We start from the raw sequence: 17,190 nt of genomic DNA on the forward strand, positions 1-17,190 counted from the left end.
TTTAATAAGTGCGTAGCTAGCTACATGGCCTGAAACAACTATGCAACTACGCAACGAAACATCGCTAGCTAACGTTAGCTAAATGCTTAGAGCCACTTGACATTTCGAATGTATTTTCTCCATATCGGTAACAGTTATACCCACGCTCGCTGGATTCTTCGATACATTAAGTTTGATAGACAACATTGAATAAAACCTTAGAAAAGAAAACTAACCTTTTAAAGCAGCGGTCGGGAACCTATGGCTCGCGAGCCATATATGGCTCTTCCGGTGACGGCATATGGCTCCCAGACAATTTTGAGTTGAAAATTATTTTTTTTTCAAAAAAATCAGTTTGGAACTGATTTTAAAATACTTGTGATATTTCTTAATAATACTGCGTCATTTTAAAGTAAACAGAAATTAGTTTTGAAGATAAATTTCACGGGTCACGGGTCACCCGTGGGTCGGGAACCAATGGCTCGCGAGCATGTCCGGGTCATTGTAAAGGTGAAGAAATCAATTTTATCAGATAGCCAACTAGTTTATCCGCTTCAACCCTTGTAACGGAAAAGATGGCGAAAAGAAAAAAAGACGATGATTACCGTGCATTCCAGGCTGCGTGGACAGAGGAATTTGCATTTGTGGAGAGAGCAGGATCTGCGGTATGTCTAATATGCAATGATCAAATTGCATCGATGAAACGGTCAAATATAAAGCGGCACTTCGATACGCACCATGCTTCATTTGCATCGAAATATCCAGCGGGGGACAGCAGGAAAAGGGCATGCGAGGAGCTACAGCGGAGAGTGCAGACGAGTCAGCAGCAACTACGTGTGTGGACCAAGCAAGGTGACGGGAATTCCGCTAGCTTTGCGGGGGCTTTGGCAATAGTAAGGAATGGAAAGTCATTCACAGATGGCGAGTATGCCAAAACATTCATGCTTGATGTGGCCAATGAACTGTTTGATGACTTCCCAAATAAAGACAAGATAATCAAACGAATAAAAGACATGCCCCTGTCAGCAAGAACTGTGCACGATCGTAGCATCATGATGGCAAATCAAGTCGAGGAAACACAAATTAAGGACATAAACGCCGGGACATACTTTTCTCTCGCGTTAGATGAGTCAACAGACGTTAGCCATCTATCTCAGTGCAGTATCATTGCCAGGTATGCTGCAGGTGACACACTGCGTGAGGAAAGCTTGGCTGTTTTGCCAATGAAAGGGACAACAAGAGGAGAGGATTTATTCATGTCTTTCATGGAGTTTGCTAAAGAAAAAAAACTACCGATGGATAAACTTATTTCTGTCTGTACTGATGGTGCACCCTGTATGTTGGGGAAGAACAAAGGATTTGTAGCGCTTCTCCGTGAACATGAAAAGAGAGCCATCCTAAGTTTTCATGGCATCCTGCACCAGGAGGCGCTTTGCGCTCAGACGTGTGGCCAGGAGCTTGGCGAGGTGATGTCGCTGGTCATTCGAGTGGTCAACTTTATTGTTGCCCGAGCTTTAAATGATCGCCAGTTTAAAGCTCTGTTAGAAGAAGTTGGGAATCATTATCCCGGTCTGCTTTTACACAGCAACGTGCGTTGGTTGTCAAGGGGGAAGGTGCTCAGCCGTTTTGCAGCTTGCCTGAGTGAAATCCGGACTTTTCTTGAAATGAAAGGCGTCAAGCATCCTGAGCTAGACAACACTGACTGGCTCCTGCAGTTTCACTATCTCGTGGACATAACTGGCCATCTGAACCAGCTCAAGTGAAAATGCAAGGTATTGGAAATACAATCTCATCCCTTCAACAAGCAGTGTTTGCATTTGAAAGCAAGCTGGAAGTCTTTCTCAGGGACATTGAAACAGGTCGTCTTCTGCACTTTGAAAGACTGCAACAATTTAGAGATGCATGCTTAGCAAGTGACTCCACTCAACATCTGGATCTCCAGCAGCTAGCTGGCTTTACGTTCAATCTCCTGCAGTCATTCAAAGCACGTTTTGGAGAATTTCGTGCGCGCACTGGTCTTTTCAAGTTCATCACTCATCCACATGAGTGTGCAGTGGACAAAATCGACCTGACATGCATCCCCGGGGTCTCTATCGGAGACTTTGAGCTGGAAGTTGCTGACCTGAAGGCATCAGACATGTGGATGAGTAAGTTCAAGTCACTTAATGGAGAGTTGGAAAGTCTTGCGCGACAGCGAGCAGAGCTGGCGAGGGAACACAAGTGGACAGAAATTAAAAATCTTCAACCTGAAGACCAGCTGATTCTTAAAACTTGGAACGAGCTTCCTGTGACATACCACACAATGCAGCGTGTGAGTATTGCCGTATTGACCATGTTTGGCTCTACATATGCATGTGAACAGTCTTTCTCGCATATGAGGAACATTAAGACCAACCTACGCTCACGTTTAACTGATGGAAGCCTCAACGCCTGCATGAAGCTCAACCTCAACACGTATGAACCAGACTACAAGGCCATCAGCAAAACCATGCAGCACCAGAAGTCGCATTAAAAGTAAGACATATTTAATTTATTATACGTTAAAAACACTATATGGCTCTCAATGAAATATATTTAGAAATATTTGGCTTTTATGGCTCTCCCAGTCAAAAAGGTTCCCGACCCCTGTTTTAAAGTATCTTCTTACCGCTGTCGCAGTAACTTCTACTTCTTCTTTCCGTTTTATGGCGGATTGCAATCTTAAAAACAACACGAAGAAGACCAACGTCCGGTTTTCTGTCAACCGCGGAGGTCACGTGACGGTCCTGTCAACTGCGGAGGTGCCTCTTGCGGAGGTCCGCCATCTTGTCTGCAGCCAGATGCATCTCTGCCTGTGGGTGGTGAAGCCGGATGTGGGTAAGAGTGGAGTTATTGGCCAAGTACAATTGGGGCTCGAATCTTATTGCTGAAACACAATCAGGTTTCTAAAAGGAAGATCAATCCACAACAATATAAGGCTGGTAATGGACATTACTGAATACAGAAACCAAATTGAAGATGATGTTTTTATATTTTTATAAAGCGTTTGACTCTGTGGAGCATCCATTTATCATTTTGGTACTTGAACATTTTTGGATTTGGAGTTAATTTTAGGAATTTTGTCAGTGGACTGTATCAGAATATTACCAGCTGTGTCATACTACCTGCTGGCACTACCCCCAGTTTTAAGGTTAATGTAGGGATTACTCAGGGTTGTCCGGTTTCTCCATATTTTGTTGGGGGTTTGTGGAAGACCCCAAGCGCACGACACCAGACAGAGATGGGGTTAGCCGAAAACTGGCGTACTTTATTCCTTACGCGTACAAATAGTTAAACATCGGAAGGCAATGAGCGACAAGGAAAAAACGGAAAGTCCAAGGGGGAAACAAACTCGCGGGTAATCCAAACGGGAACACGGCAGGATACTTCCACGGGGAAACTTTGCAAGGGAAAAACATGAACCAAGGGCTGGGATGAGTTCGTAGAGAAAAGGACCGTGGGAGGAGAGTAGCCGCTACTGCGGGTGCGGGGAGGTTACAACACGAACTGACAACGGGCACGTGGGAGGCCACCAAATTTAAGCCCAGCCCTGATGACTAAGCCCGGCCCTGACGAGCCGATTGGCTGCCGGCGCGGGGTGGGCGGGCCACGGCGCGGGGTGAGCGAGCCATAACATATTTATTCATCCTAGTTACAGAAATGTCAGCAATTTACCTCAAAAATTGCGATGACATTAAACAACTAAATGTATTAGGTACAGATATTATCATCAGCCAACTAGCAGATGACACGACAATTTTCTTAAAAGATAGACACCAAATTCCAACAACTATTGAAAAAGTTGAAAAATTCTCTAAAGCTTCAGGATTAACACTGAATTTAAAAACATGTGAACTATTGGCTGTACATGACACCCCACTAAAAGAAATCTGTAATATTCCTATGAAATCAGAAATCAAATACCTGGGAATCTTCCTTTCAAAAGACCAAAAAGCCAGTCTTTGAATGTAGAAAATAAGTTAAAGGAATGTAAATCAAAGCTAAACATCTGGCTCCAAAGAGACCTATCGATTCTTGGCAGAATTTATTTAACTAAGATGGAATACTTATCAAGGTGTATTTACCCAGCCTATATTCACGTCATTCCAAAAAATTGAATCAAATCAATCAATCAGATTAATTTAAATTTCATTTGGCGAAACAGACCACACTATATAAAGAAAAGCCATATGGTTAAAGAAGTAAAGGATGGAGGACTAAAAGTTATTGATTTTGATTGCCTTAATGGAACTTTAAAAATAAAATGGCTAAAATCTTGGATCAAACATAGTAACTCCTTCTGGTACTGTATTCCAAATCACTTATTCAATAAAATTGGAGGATTGAAATTTCTACTCAGATCTGACTATAACATTGATAAACTTCCTGTTTCATTATCAGAGATCCATAAACAGATACTGTTGTATTGGAGAATGTTATATGTACATAACTTTTCACCCCACATCACTGTACTTTGGAATAATAGATATACACTGCTCAAAAAAATAAAGGGAACACATAAGCAATGCAATGTAGCTCCAAGTCAATCACACTTTTGAGATATCAACCTGTCCAGTTAGGAAGCAACACTGATTTGTGAATCAATTTCACCTGTTGATAAATTGTCTAATTTCCACCAGGTGGAAATTAGACAATTTGCAAGACAACCCCTATAAAAGGAATGGATTTGCAGGTGGTGGCCACAGACCATTTGCCTGTCCTCATCTTTTCTGGCCGATCTTTGGTTAGTTTTTCATTTTGCTAGTGCCCTCACCACTAGAGGTGGCATGAGGCGGTATCTGCAACCTACAGAAGTTGCTCAGGTAGTGCAGCTCATCCAGGATGGCACATCAATGCGTGTTGTGGCAAGAAGATTTGATGTGTCTCCCAGCACAGTGTCCAGAGCATGGAGGAGGTACCAGGAGACAGGCCAGTACACCAGGAGACGTGGAGGGGGCCGCAGGAGGACAACAACCCCGCAGCAGGACCGCTATCTGGTCCTTTGTGCAAGGAGGAACAGGAGGAGCACTGCCGGAGCCCTACAAAACGACCTTCAACAGGCCACTAATGTGCAGGTTTCTGCTCAAACAGTGAGAAACAGAATGCATGAGGATGGTATGAGGGCCCGACGTCCACAACTGGGGCCTGTCCTCACAGCCCAACACCGTGCAGCCCGATTGACCTTTGCCAGAGAACATCTTGGTTGGCAGATTCGCCATTGGCGCCCTGTGCTCTTCACAGATGAGAGCAGGTTCACACTGAACACGTGACAGACGTGAGAGAGTCTGGAGACGCTGTGGAGAACGTTCTGCTGCCTGCAACATCCTCCAGCATGACCGGTTTGGCAGTGGGTCAGTGATGGTCTGGGGACGCATATCCTTGGAGGGCCGCACAGACCTCTACGTGCTAGCCAGAGGTACCATGACTGCCATTAGGTACCGGGATGAGATCCTCAGACCCATTGTCAGACCATATGCTGGTGCAGTGGGCCCTGGGTTCCTGCTCATGCATGACAATGCTCGTCCTCATGTGGCCAGAGTGTGTCAGCAGTTCCTGTATGTCAAAGGCATTGATGCTATGGACTGGCCTGCACGTTCCCCAGACCTGAATCCAATCGAGCACCTCTGGGACATAATGTCTCGTACCATCCGCCAACGCGATGTCGCACCACAGACTGTCCAGGAGTTGACCGAGGCCCTGATCCAGGTCTGGGAGGAGATCCCTCAGGAGACCATCCGTCGTCTCATCAGGAGCATGCCCAGACGTTGTAGGGAGTGCATACAAGCACGTGGAGGCCACACACACTACTGAGCCTCATTTTGAATCGTCTTGAAGAATTTCCACAGAAGTTGGATCAGCCTATGTTCTCATTTTCCACTTTGATTTTGAATATGATTCTGAATCCAGACCGTAATGGGCTAATGATTTTGATTTCCATTGATCATTCTTAGGTTATTTTGCTCTAAACACATTCCTCTGTCTAATAAATAAAGATTTTCAGCTGAAATATTTCATTCATCAAGGTCTATATTGTGTTTTTAGGTGTTCCCTTTATTTTTTTGAGCAGTGTATATCATATCGGAACAAGTCTTTATTCTTTAAAGATTGGTATGAGGAAAATATATGGTCAATAGTTGATTTAATGGATCCTAGTGGTAATTTATTAAATTATGAACAATTCCAGACAAAACATACTTTCAAGCCTTCCAAATCAGACTTTACTAAATTACATAAAGCACTCTCCAAAGAATTTGTATCTCTGATAACAAATATAATGACTCTCCAACCTATACAGCCACGATTGGCCCCACTGTCAATTCAAGGGTTTTTAATCTTGGACAAAAAATGTGATAATCATTTTATTAGAAACTGTCTCACTGAAAACTTATTCCCTGAAAGACAAAACAAAAATGACATTTTACACAAATTTGATAAAAACTCAATTATTAAATTGAGAACAATGTATGTAACATTTCCTATCCCCCCCAAAGCGAAGGAAACACACTTCAAAATTATGAATAACATATATCCCTCCAAAGAACTACTTAGATCACGGTTTGGTTTTGACGATAATATATGTTCATTTTGTGAAAATGACATAGAAACTACGGACCATGTATTTTTCTCATGTGGTGTGGTACTTGTGTTCTGGCTTGACGTTCACAAATGGATAAAGCAAAGGATTTTGTCCTTTCCAACTTCGATTTCTAGAGATAATATAACATTTGGTATGATTTTGCAAAACAAAAACGATGAACTCTGTTGTAATGTAATCCTCTGCTTAGCCAAATTCTTTATTCATAAAAATAGATACTTTAAGTCATCCCCCAAATTTGTTGTTTTTTTAAATGAATTTAGATTATACTTGAAATCTTTAAAACTAATGACCGATACAAAAGCTCTAAAGATTTATGAGGTGTTAAAACATTTTCCCACTGAATTAGAAGACTGATATTCTTATTAATTCCCCCTTGTATGATGGACTATGTTTTATTATTTTCAATTCGTGTATGTCATGTATTTAATTTATTATTGTTTGTACCCTTATTTTCATAATACATTACCGTATTTTTGTCATGTGACTGTATAGAAATGTTTACATACTGTTCCCTTTGGCACTTTGGATATATCTATGTATTTTTGGATGGAATGTATATTTGCCATGTTTGTTTTATAATTAACTTTCTTCAAGAATCTGTACATGAATATGAACAATGTTCAATAAAAATATATATTAAAAAAAAAGTACAATTGGGACGAAAATGGAGGAAAAAAAAATTCTAGTGTGTCCAGTCTGGCGGCCAAGACAGGACACGAATTTATAGCAGTAGTCTGCCATGGTGCCATCGTGAAAGACAAAAAACATCGTGTAGTCTGATCCGGGCATCAGTAACAGTTAATTATGCGTTCATATAGAAACACATATTTGACTCACACATGTTTATTTTTATTTTGAAAAAAAGACAAAAATGTTTTGAATGGAATTTATGATTTAAGACATAGTTCTGGGAATTAAAATGGGATATCCTTTAATTTAGAGGGGCGATGTTACTTTAACGTTTTCAGTTTTTGAATGCAAATCAGCGCATGCCTGCAGTTCGGGTTTTGACAGGTGGGTCTGACGAACAATAAGGTTGTCCACTGTTGCACACGTATGAAAGTGTCCGAGTGTCTTATCTGATAAATCAGATTAAGCCAGACGTACGAAAACGCCACACCTACCAAATTCTACGCCCTTGGAGTGGGTTTGATAAAAGAAAATAATCACATACGTGGCCCTGTGATGGTCTGGCTGCCTGTCCAGGGTGCTTCCTCGCCTGCCGCCTAGTGACTGCTGGGATAGGCTCCAGCACCCCGCGACCCTGAGAGCAGGATAAGCGGTTTGGATAATGGATGGATGGACGGAATCAAGATATTCACTCGCAAAACATTTGCCGTGAGTTACAATACTTTGAATACGATCGCAGTTATACTCTTTCAAATATTTTTGTTCAGTCACGATTGCTGTCCTTCAGTTACAATTAATGTGAATCCACTTTTGAAGCAAATCTAATTACATGAAATACTCCTTGAACAGCTCAAGTTTGACATGCTGCAGAAGGCTCTTGATCTGACAGTCTCGTCTCTGTCACAAACCTGCGAAAGAATTACAAAGGGAGTGGTAAGAATCGCTTTGGCCAGTATTTCATTCATATGTACAATAATTTGAAAATCTTTGTGTTCTGGCTTTTATTGGTCAAAACGAATCGCCTGTACGCGAAATTACATCGTTGGGTGTTGCGCGTCAAGACTAATTTGTTACGTCGGTCTTGCCAATCATTCCCCTGACGTCTCTCTGCTATCGATTGCCTAGGACTACGTAATTCAGACATTACTGGTTGATTGTGGTAAACAAGACAACACGCACATGTAAGGTTTCGTAACGACGCGTGCATTTGGTATTAAATTTGTGACTTCGATGTGTGTAAATATTTGAGGTAATGTTTCGTTGGTTCAGTGAAAGTGAATTGCTTCGCCAGCTGCACGTTAAAAACAAATGCGGAAGCGTCATACTTGGGCGATGGAACAACTTGGACTCCGGAGATAGAGCTTGCAACCCCTCGGCTTTGGGGAGATCCATGCTCCTGACCGCCGACATTCCTGGAAGATCAATTCACACATCAATGGTCTACAGAGCTAAAAACCTTCTTAAGAAGTTCCTCAATACGTCTAAGTAAGTAACGTGGACAAAACATGCTATCTTCTCGTTGTTTAGGGTAATATTTTCGTTTTTAGTTGGCTGCATATTGAAAGTTAGCTATTCAGTTATAATTTAAAAGGATCTCTGACCATGAGAAGGAAACGTAGGAATTTGACCTGAAGGGTTGATCATATAGCACACTGAGAATTGACATGATATGGAAATCTTTTTCCATGATGTCGTTTCTCTGTCCTGTACTAATACAAAATTGAAGATAGCGTCTCTACAATACTAAAATACAAGATATAAGAACAATTTATATATTGAATATGAATATACAATTCATATTCACAAATATTGCAACGAAAACCATTGACAGATGTCATTGGGCCACTGGGCACCAAAACCTAAAAGCCTTCCCAGCCAATTAAAGCTAACGGCATATTAACAAAATGCGCATCTGTCAGCCGCAAATATAAGCTCCTTTAAAGCCCCCTTTAATACTAACAACATATGACAGCAAGCTGTTATTGACACAAACGACTTGAGTCCTACAACAAGAGGTGATAACTGTGACTTCACGCAGGGGCTCTGGTGCAGAGGTGTAAAAACCAGGTCCAGAAAGTAAATGTCCAAAACATGTATTTGTTCCAACCATGTTACTAAACCAGCTGATTTCATTAACTAGTTTTCCCTACCTAGTTGAGGAGTGCTGTTGACTAGAATCTGCTGGTGTAGTGCATGGAGCAAATACATGGTTTTGGACTTTTACTTTCTGGACCTGGTTTTTACACCTCTGCAGTCTGGTGTAGCCCCCCCCCCCCACACTCCTTGGGCCCCTGGGCCTGCGTAAGGTAGGCCCATTCAAAAAATCCATGCATAAATAACATATTCCAGAATTGTTTGCAGATCGTAGAAATATGAGCACTCTTTTTAATTGAAAGAGGCTAGTGGGATTAGGTACTAAGGGGCAGCTGTAGATTATGTCTGTAATGGTTCAAATTATTTATTGATGAGGGCTTCCTCTCAGTGTTAAAAGCTGATTTAGTGAGAGACAACTGGCTGCAGTCAATATGGCGGACAAAGGAAGTCACTGTGAAACCTCAGGTGTGGAGATCTCATTCCTGGGGACCAAAAGTCACATGGAAGCCACTGAATTTGTCATTGTGTTCTTACAATGAATGTGTTCTCTGCATTTAACCCGTCCTATTGTATAGCAGCAGTGGGCAGCTGTGGCACCCGGGGACAAACTCCACTTCTTCTTTCCATTACCTTGCTCATGGGCACAGACAGGAGTATTAACCCTAACATGATATATTTACCCTAACATATATGACATTATCTGTGGGGACAGAAGTGACATAATTGCTATCTGCCAGCAGCTGTAAATGTTATCAATGAAGAGAAAGAACCAGAAAACAGGCACATCTCCAAAACAAAGTTTAATACTCCTGGCTTTAAGAGGAGTTTTAGAAATGATAGCAACATTAATAGCTCTGTAATACTTTGGGCTTTGCTTTATTTCATTAAGAGAAATAGGACCCCCATGGGTACAGATTTGTTTAGTGCATGCTCAATAATCCAGGTAAAAAAAAATCACAGAAGGTTGAATCAGTTCATTTGGACACAACGTTTATTGGCAGATACATTTCATCACTCATCTAATGCCCCTTTTCCACTACATAGTACCGGCTCAACTCGACTCTACTTTTTTGTTTTCATTACTGGAAAGTATCGGCATTTTGGTAACTGTTACCACTTTTCTAGTACCACCTTTGTCAAGATTCCAAAAATCAATGTCCGAGGTACCAAAATCAATGCAGACCAACTACACTGAGGGGGTACTGTTACGGTAATGGAAAACAACACTCTGCCAGTCGAGTCGAGTTGAGTTGAGCCGAGCCGAGCCAGAACCATGTAGTGGAAAAGGGGCATAAGTGACCTTTTCAATGTCAACTGACTGCAGGTATCCCCACCCTTGTAAACAATACAGTGGCATAATCCCCAAAACCAGTGATCGGTTTCTTTTTGATATTGTGCTGCTATCATAAATCCGCTACCTTGTTCTGTTTATTGCATTTTGTTCATTCTTTTTTCGTTCTTTACTGTGTCGATAATTTGTAAAAATAACAATTATATTTCTGAGTGATTTGTAATTTATTTGTCAGAAAAATTTCAGAGTATTAAACTGTTCAGCCTGCTGTTACGGCTATCGTTAAAAGTATTGTTATAACAGAAATATGGGTGTTTTGTATTTCTGACTCTTGTTAGGTTGAGCTTATAAAAAGTTATAGACTCAAGCTAAGAGCTGACTGACATCTAGAGCTGGACTTGGTCCTCGCGCTGCACTGCTGCTGCACACTGCTGCCAGTGTACAGGAAGGTTAAATGCAGTGGACAGACTGCGAGTACCAAGAAATGACAATAAATTATAATTAAATTTCAATCTTATAAATATTAATCGCAAATATTAAATATGTCAGAGCTAGTATGCGGTTTCTGCCTTCTGTTTCACAGCACTTTGTCGGGGATTGTCTGTTATTCAGAGCCTATTACGTAGGTCTATTGTTTATCCATGATAAGAAAGACATGTCACAAGCTTTTATTATGTCACAAGAAGTGCATTACATCAGTGGATTGCTCCTTCCGGGTTGGGGATGAGTTGTTGCCTCAAGTGAAGGAGTTCAAGTATGTCGGGGTCTTGTTCACGAGTGAAGGTAGGATGGAGCGGGAGATTGACAGGCAGAATGGTGCAGCATCAGCAGTAATACAAATGTTGTACCGGACCATTGTGGTGAAGAGGGGGCTGAGCCAGAAGACAAAGCTCTGAATTTACCAGTCAGTCTTTGTTCCGACCCTCACCTATGGTCATGAGCTTTGGGTAGTGACCAAAAGGGTGAGATCGCGGCTACAAGGGGCTGAAATGAGTTTCCTCCGTAGGGTGTCTGGGCTCAGCCTTAGAGATAGGGTGAGGAGCTCAGACATCCGGAGGGAGCTCGGAGTAGAGCCACTGCTCCTTCGCTTCGAAAGGAGCCAGTTGATGTGTTTCGGGCATCTGATTAGGATGCCTTGCTTTGGAGGTTTACCAGGCACGGCCAATTGGGTGGAGACCCCGGGGTAGACCCAGAACTCGCTGGAGGGACTACATGTCCAATCTGGCCTGGGAACGCCTTGGAATCCCCCAGGAGGAGCTGGAGGGCGTTGCTGGGGAGAGGGATGTCTGGAGTGCCCTACTTAGCTTGCGGCCACCGCGACCCTACCCCGGAGAAGCGGCTGAAGATGAATGAATGAATGAATGAATATTAAGTGCATAGATAGGCTCTCATTCAACCAACCAAATCCCTCAGGATTACAGACATGCATCAAATACTCCAAACTGTTTAGAAAATGTTTTTATTAACAAATAACAACACAAACAACAATACTGTAGAACAACAGAATCCTTAACAATTAATGCCTTTAATTAAGTCGTAAAACACGTGTTGCACCGCTATGCCGTCCATCTCAACCAAGAACAGCGGAATGTCTGACTGAGTTCTTACCAAATCATGTGTCTCCCCCATCATCATCGTCACACATCCAAGGGACCTCTTGGATGATTGATGAAACGTTTCTCCCAATAAACGTTATGTCCCGATGAACTGATTCAACTTTCTGGTATAATTTTGTAAAAAAGCGCCACGTAGCGGCCGGTTGAAGCCACATTTTGAGCTCTTGGTGAGACATGGGAAACTGCTGAGCCAAATTTCCTGTTCATAAGACTGATTGTTGCCGAGATATGCAACATTTCCTGTTTTGACTACAACCTAGAGGAATGTGTTCTTTTATAACTTAATCATTTTTTTTTGGATTATCAAAATTATTTTAATAACTTTGTCCATAGGTGCAACGTTTTGTGCAGATCGGATTTAAATGCCAGGAGGAGTTGAAAAAAGTATGTTTTGCATATTTTGCAATTTTGTTAAAAGGTGCCACTTAATGGCTGATTGGCACCAAAATTTTCAGAGAGCCTCAGTGGAACATTGGAAACTACTGAGCCAAGTTACATGTTAATAGGGCTGATTGTTGCCGAGATATGCAACACATCCAGTTTTGATTGTCTCAGAAAGTTGAATCAGTTCATCTGGACACAAAGCTGGGAGAAACATTTCATCACTTATATAAGTGACTTCATCCATCTCAACTGACTGCAGGTATCCCCCAACCTTATAAACAGCAGTTACATAATGACCAAAAACAATGATCGGTATCATATGCAAATTGCCGTGAACATTAACTACAGTTACAATGGCCAGAGGATTGGGGAATAATTGCAATCACAGCATTGTAAGATGGCGACAGATGTACTCTTATCCCCCCCGTTCAGGGATGGTCGTTCCCTTATCACAGGAACGACCGGAGATTCAGCCTCAGTTGAAAACAGACAACCTCTTCCTCTGTATACTTTCCTGTGCTTCCTCATTCCACTACCAAGTCTCTTTGTCTTCCTTCCTCTGTCCTGATGACACACAAACAATTATAATCTTTCATGTCTTTGTTGAACACACCCATTAAACATTCACAGTGCTGGTGGAAAAAAGTGGTGACAGGCATGGGGGCAAGTCCATGAGTATGGGATTCCATCCAGTGCCTTACCTGTGCCCCCGTCCATAGGGTTAGTGGTTGTGTCAGGAAGGGCATCCGATTTTAAATTTTGCCAAATCATTATGGGGATTTATGGGTGGCATGGTGGCGCAGTAGTTAGCGCGGTTGCCTCACAGCAAGAAGGTCCTTAGTTCGAGCCCCGGAGTAGTCCAACCTTGGTGGGTCATCTTCTGTGTGGAGTTTGCATGTTCTCCCCGTGTCTGTCTGGGGGCTCCGGTTTCCTCTCACAGTCCAAAGACATGTAAGTTAGATGAATTGGCCATACTAAATTGTCCCTAGGTATGAATGTGTGTGTGTGTGCGCGCGCGTGTGTGTGCCCTGTGATGGCCTGGCGGCCTGTCCAGGGTGTCTCCCCGCCTGCCGCCCAATGACTGCTGGAATAAGCTCCAGCAACCCTGAGAGCAGGATAAGCGGTTCAGATAATGGATGGCTGGATGGATTATGCGGATTTACAAGACCATACTGGATCAGTCAAGGCCCAGGTTAACAACGGCTGCCATTTGTGCTTTGCCCTCACGCGGTACCGATGGAAACTACAAAATCCGCTGTGGCGACCCCTGAGAAACAGGGAAAAAGCCAAAAGAAGTAGCAGTGCTGGTGGAAAAAGTGAACCCTTGGATTTAATTATTTGTTGGATCCCTTTTGGCAGCAATAACCTCAAACAAGCACTTCTGGTTATTGCAGATCAGACCTGCACAACGTTCAGGAGGAATTTTGGACCCTTCTTCTTTACATAACTGTTTCAGCTCAGCCATTTTCTTAGGATGTCTTAGGTTATTCTACGGCATTCTGTTGGGTTATGGTCTGAGCTCTGACTGGGCCTCTTCAAAAGGCAGACTTTTTTTTTTAACCATTCTGTAGTAGATTTACTTTGATGTTTAAGGTCATTGTCCTACTGTATCACCCAACTTCTACTGAGCTTCAGTTGGTGGACAGCCAGCATGACATTATCCTGTGGGATACCTTGATAAACTTGGGAATTCATTTTCACCTCGATGGTGGCAAGTTGTCCATGCCTCAAGGCAGCAAAACAGCCCCAAATCATGATGCTGCCTCTACCATACTTCACTGTGGAGATGATGTTTTCATGTTGGTATGCGGTGCCTTTTTTATGGCATACGTGGTGCCGAACAATTCAACAAATTTTACTGATCAATTCAACCTTAGTTTCATCAGTCCACAAAACATTTTCCCAGTAGTGTTGTGGAGTGTCAAGGTGGTCTTTGGCAAACTTTGGGCATGCAGCAATGTTTTTTTTAGAGAGCAGCAGCTTCCTCTGTGGCATTCTTCCTTGGACACCATGCCTGTTCAACCCATCCTACAGAGGGCAGCTGCAGTGCAGCGCCCGAAGACCAACTCCAGTTCTTCTTTCCTATTACCTTGGTCAGTGGGCACAGACAGGAAAATTAATCCTAACATGGTAATGGTGGTGGTGGGAGGAAACCGGGACACCTGGCAGAAACCCACGCAGACATAGGGTGGGTTTCTGCCAGACATAGGGTGGGTTTCTGCCAGCTTCCCTCTTAACAGAAAAGACCTGGGATAGCCTGGGGTTCGAACACATGACCTTCTTGATGTGAGGCAACAGTGCTAACAACTGTCTTGATGCATGCTCAATAATCCAGGTAAGAAAATCAAAGAAGGTTGAATCGGTTCATCTGGATATAATGTTTATTGACAGATACATTACATCACTCAACTAAGTGACATCTTCAGTCTAAACTGACTGCAGGTATCCCCACCCTTATAAACAATACAGTGCCTAACCCCGGCCTCAACGACCTATTTCATATGCAAATATAGGTGTGACCCTCAACCAGAGTTTCAAAGGCCATGTTTACTATTCACAGAGGATTAGGAAATGTTGCAGTCACAGCATTGTAAAATGGTGACAGATAGATAATGACCAAAACCACCGACCTGTTTCATATGCAAATATGGGTGTGCCCATTAACTAGAGTTTCGATGTGGCTATATGTACTATTTACAGAGGATTGGAGAATAGTTGCAATCATAGCATTGTAAGATGGCAACAGATGTTCTCTTAGTCCCCCACCAGTTCAGGGATGGTTGTTCCCTCTTAATATAGATTGCCCCTTTGACTCCCCTAATGCCCCTTTTCCACTAAATGGGACCGGCTTGACTCGACTCGACTCGCAGAGTGTTGTTTACTTTTACTGTAACAGTGTCCCCTCAGTGTAACTGGTCTGCATTGATTTTGGCAAACGCTACAGTTTTTTTGGAACTTTGACAAAGGTGGTACTAGAAAAGTGGTAACAGTTACCAAAATGCCAGTACTTTCCAGTAATGGAAAACGAAAAAGTCGAGCTGAGGTGAGCCGGTACCGTGTAGTGGAAAAGGGGCATAAGAGTTACACCTGTCGCCATCTTACAATGCTGTGATTGCAACTATTCACTAATCCTTTGTGAGTAGTAAACATGGCCATTGTAACTCTAGTTAATGGTCACAACCATATTTGCATGTTGGTTTCGGTCGTTAGGCACTGTATTGTACTGTATTGTTGATAAGGGGGATACCTGCAGTCAGTTTAGACTGAAGATGTCACTTAGATAAGTGATGAAACATATCTGTCAATAAACATTGTATCCAGATGAACTGATTCAACCTTCTTTGAGTGCTAACCACTGGGCCACCATGCTGCCCTTTAGCTGTTAGTTTTTCTTTTTTACCTCGTTGAGCATTCTGTGTTGTGAATTTGGAGTTATTTTGGCTGGGCACCCACTTCTAGGGTGTGTCGCCACAGAACTAAATTGTCTCCATTTATGTCTGTGAATGTTCTCATTCATCCAGGTCATGGTTATTCAAAGGAGTTGAATCAAGTGCAACTGGACTTGGTATATATCCGTGAAGACATTTCGCCTCTCATCCAAGAGGCTTCCTCAGTTCGTGCCTTTCTGACTAGACCAAGCTAGTCTGACTGGCTGGTGATGAGACTCAGTATTTATCCTCTAGGAGTCGTTGTCAGAGCTATTGATATGCGTGGCTCTTTGTGATCAGATGTTTACCAACGCCCGTCGCTAACAGAGCCATAGATATGCGTGGCTCTTTTGTGTACCGATGTTATGGCCATGCCCGTCGTTATCGGAGCTATTGATATGCGTGGCTCTACTGTGCTCCGATGTCCGGCCGCACCCGTCACCATCGGAGCTATTGATTTGCATTTTGAGTCTCCATTTATAGACAACTTGTCTAACTGTGGACTGATGAATATCTCAACTCTTTGAGATTACTTTGTAACCCTTTCCTGCTTTATGCAAATCAACAGTTCTTGAGTGTACATCTTTTGAAACCTATTTTTTGCGAGAAATGGTTCACATCAGCTGATTTTTTTTGGGAATTGCAAACTCAAAATGTTTGACTGTTTTTTTATAAGTCAAAGTAGCCCTAACACACACCTCCAATCTCATTTCTTTGATTGGACTCATTTTCCTAACTCCTATCTCCAATTAGCTTTTGAAGTAATTAGTTTAGGGGTTCACACATTTTTTCCAACCTACACTGTAAATGTTTGAATGATGTATTCAGTATGGACAAGAACAATACAATAATTAGTGTTTTATTAGTTAAAACAGAGTCCAATCCCTCTCCAGGAATTTGGTGCCAGAGCTCATGCTATGTGTGGAGATGAGCCCACCTTTATCTAATTGGTACCGATCCACCTCCCACACCAGCTCAGGCTCCTTCCCTGCCAGAGAGGTGACATTCCACATCCTGAGGACCAAGCTGCAATGCCGGAAGTTGGCATGCCCCGGTCCCCACCTTTGTCTGCCGCCCGGCCTGCATTGCACCCTACCCCAGTGCTCATCCCCGCTTGTGGTGGGTGCATGGGGTGGTGGCTTTGTTACGCTG

General features: G+C 42.6%; 1 protein-coding gene across 5 annotated transcripts in view; it reads left to right on the forward strand.

The window, feature by feature from the left end:
- Positions 1-7,625: 7,625 nt before the first annotated feature.
- The window catches only part of rbfa (ribosome binding factor A), a 207,214-nt gene continuing 197,649 nt past the window's right edge, over positions 7,626-17,190 (forward strand). For 3 of the 5 annotated variants that reach the window (XM_056285981.1, XM_056285984.1, XM_056285986.1), the window contains exon 1: positions 8,402-8,710. In XM_056285981.1, the coding sequence (XP_056141956.1) occupies positions 8,478-8,710 (233 nt within the window). In that variant the 5' untranslated portion in view covers positions 8,402-8,477. Of the gene's footprint in view, positions 7,934-8,074; positions 8,159-8,401; positions 8,711-17,190 lie in introns of those variants that run through there. The other 2 variants (XM_056285982.1, XM_056285983.1) reach the window with 2 other exon arrangements.

Source organism: Lampris incognitus, chromosome 9 (assembly GCF_029633865.1).
Source record: "Lampris incognitus isolate fLamInc1 chromosome 9, fLamInc1.hap2, whole genome shotgun sequence".
In the NCBI taxonomy this organism is placed as follows: Eukaryota; Metazoa; Chordata; class Actinopteri; order Lampriformes; family Lampridae; genus Lampris; species Lampris incognitus.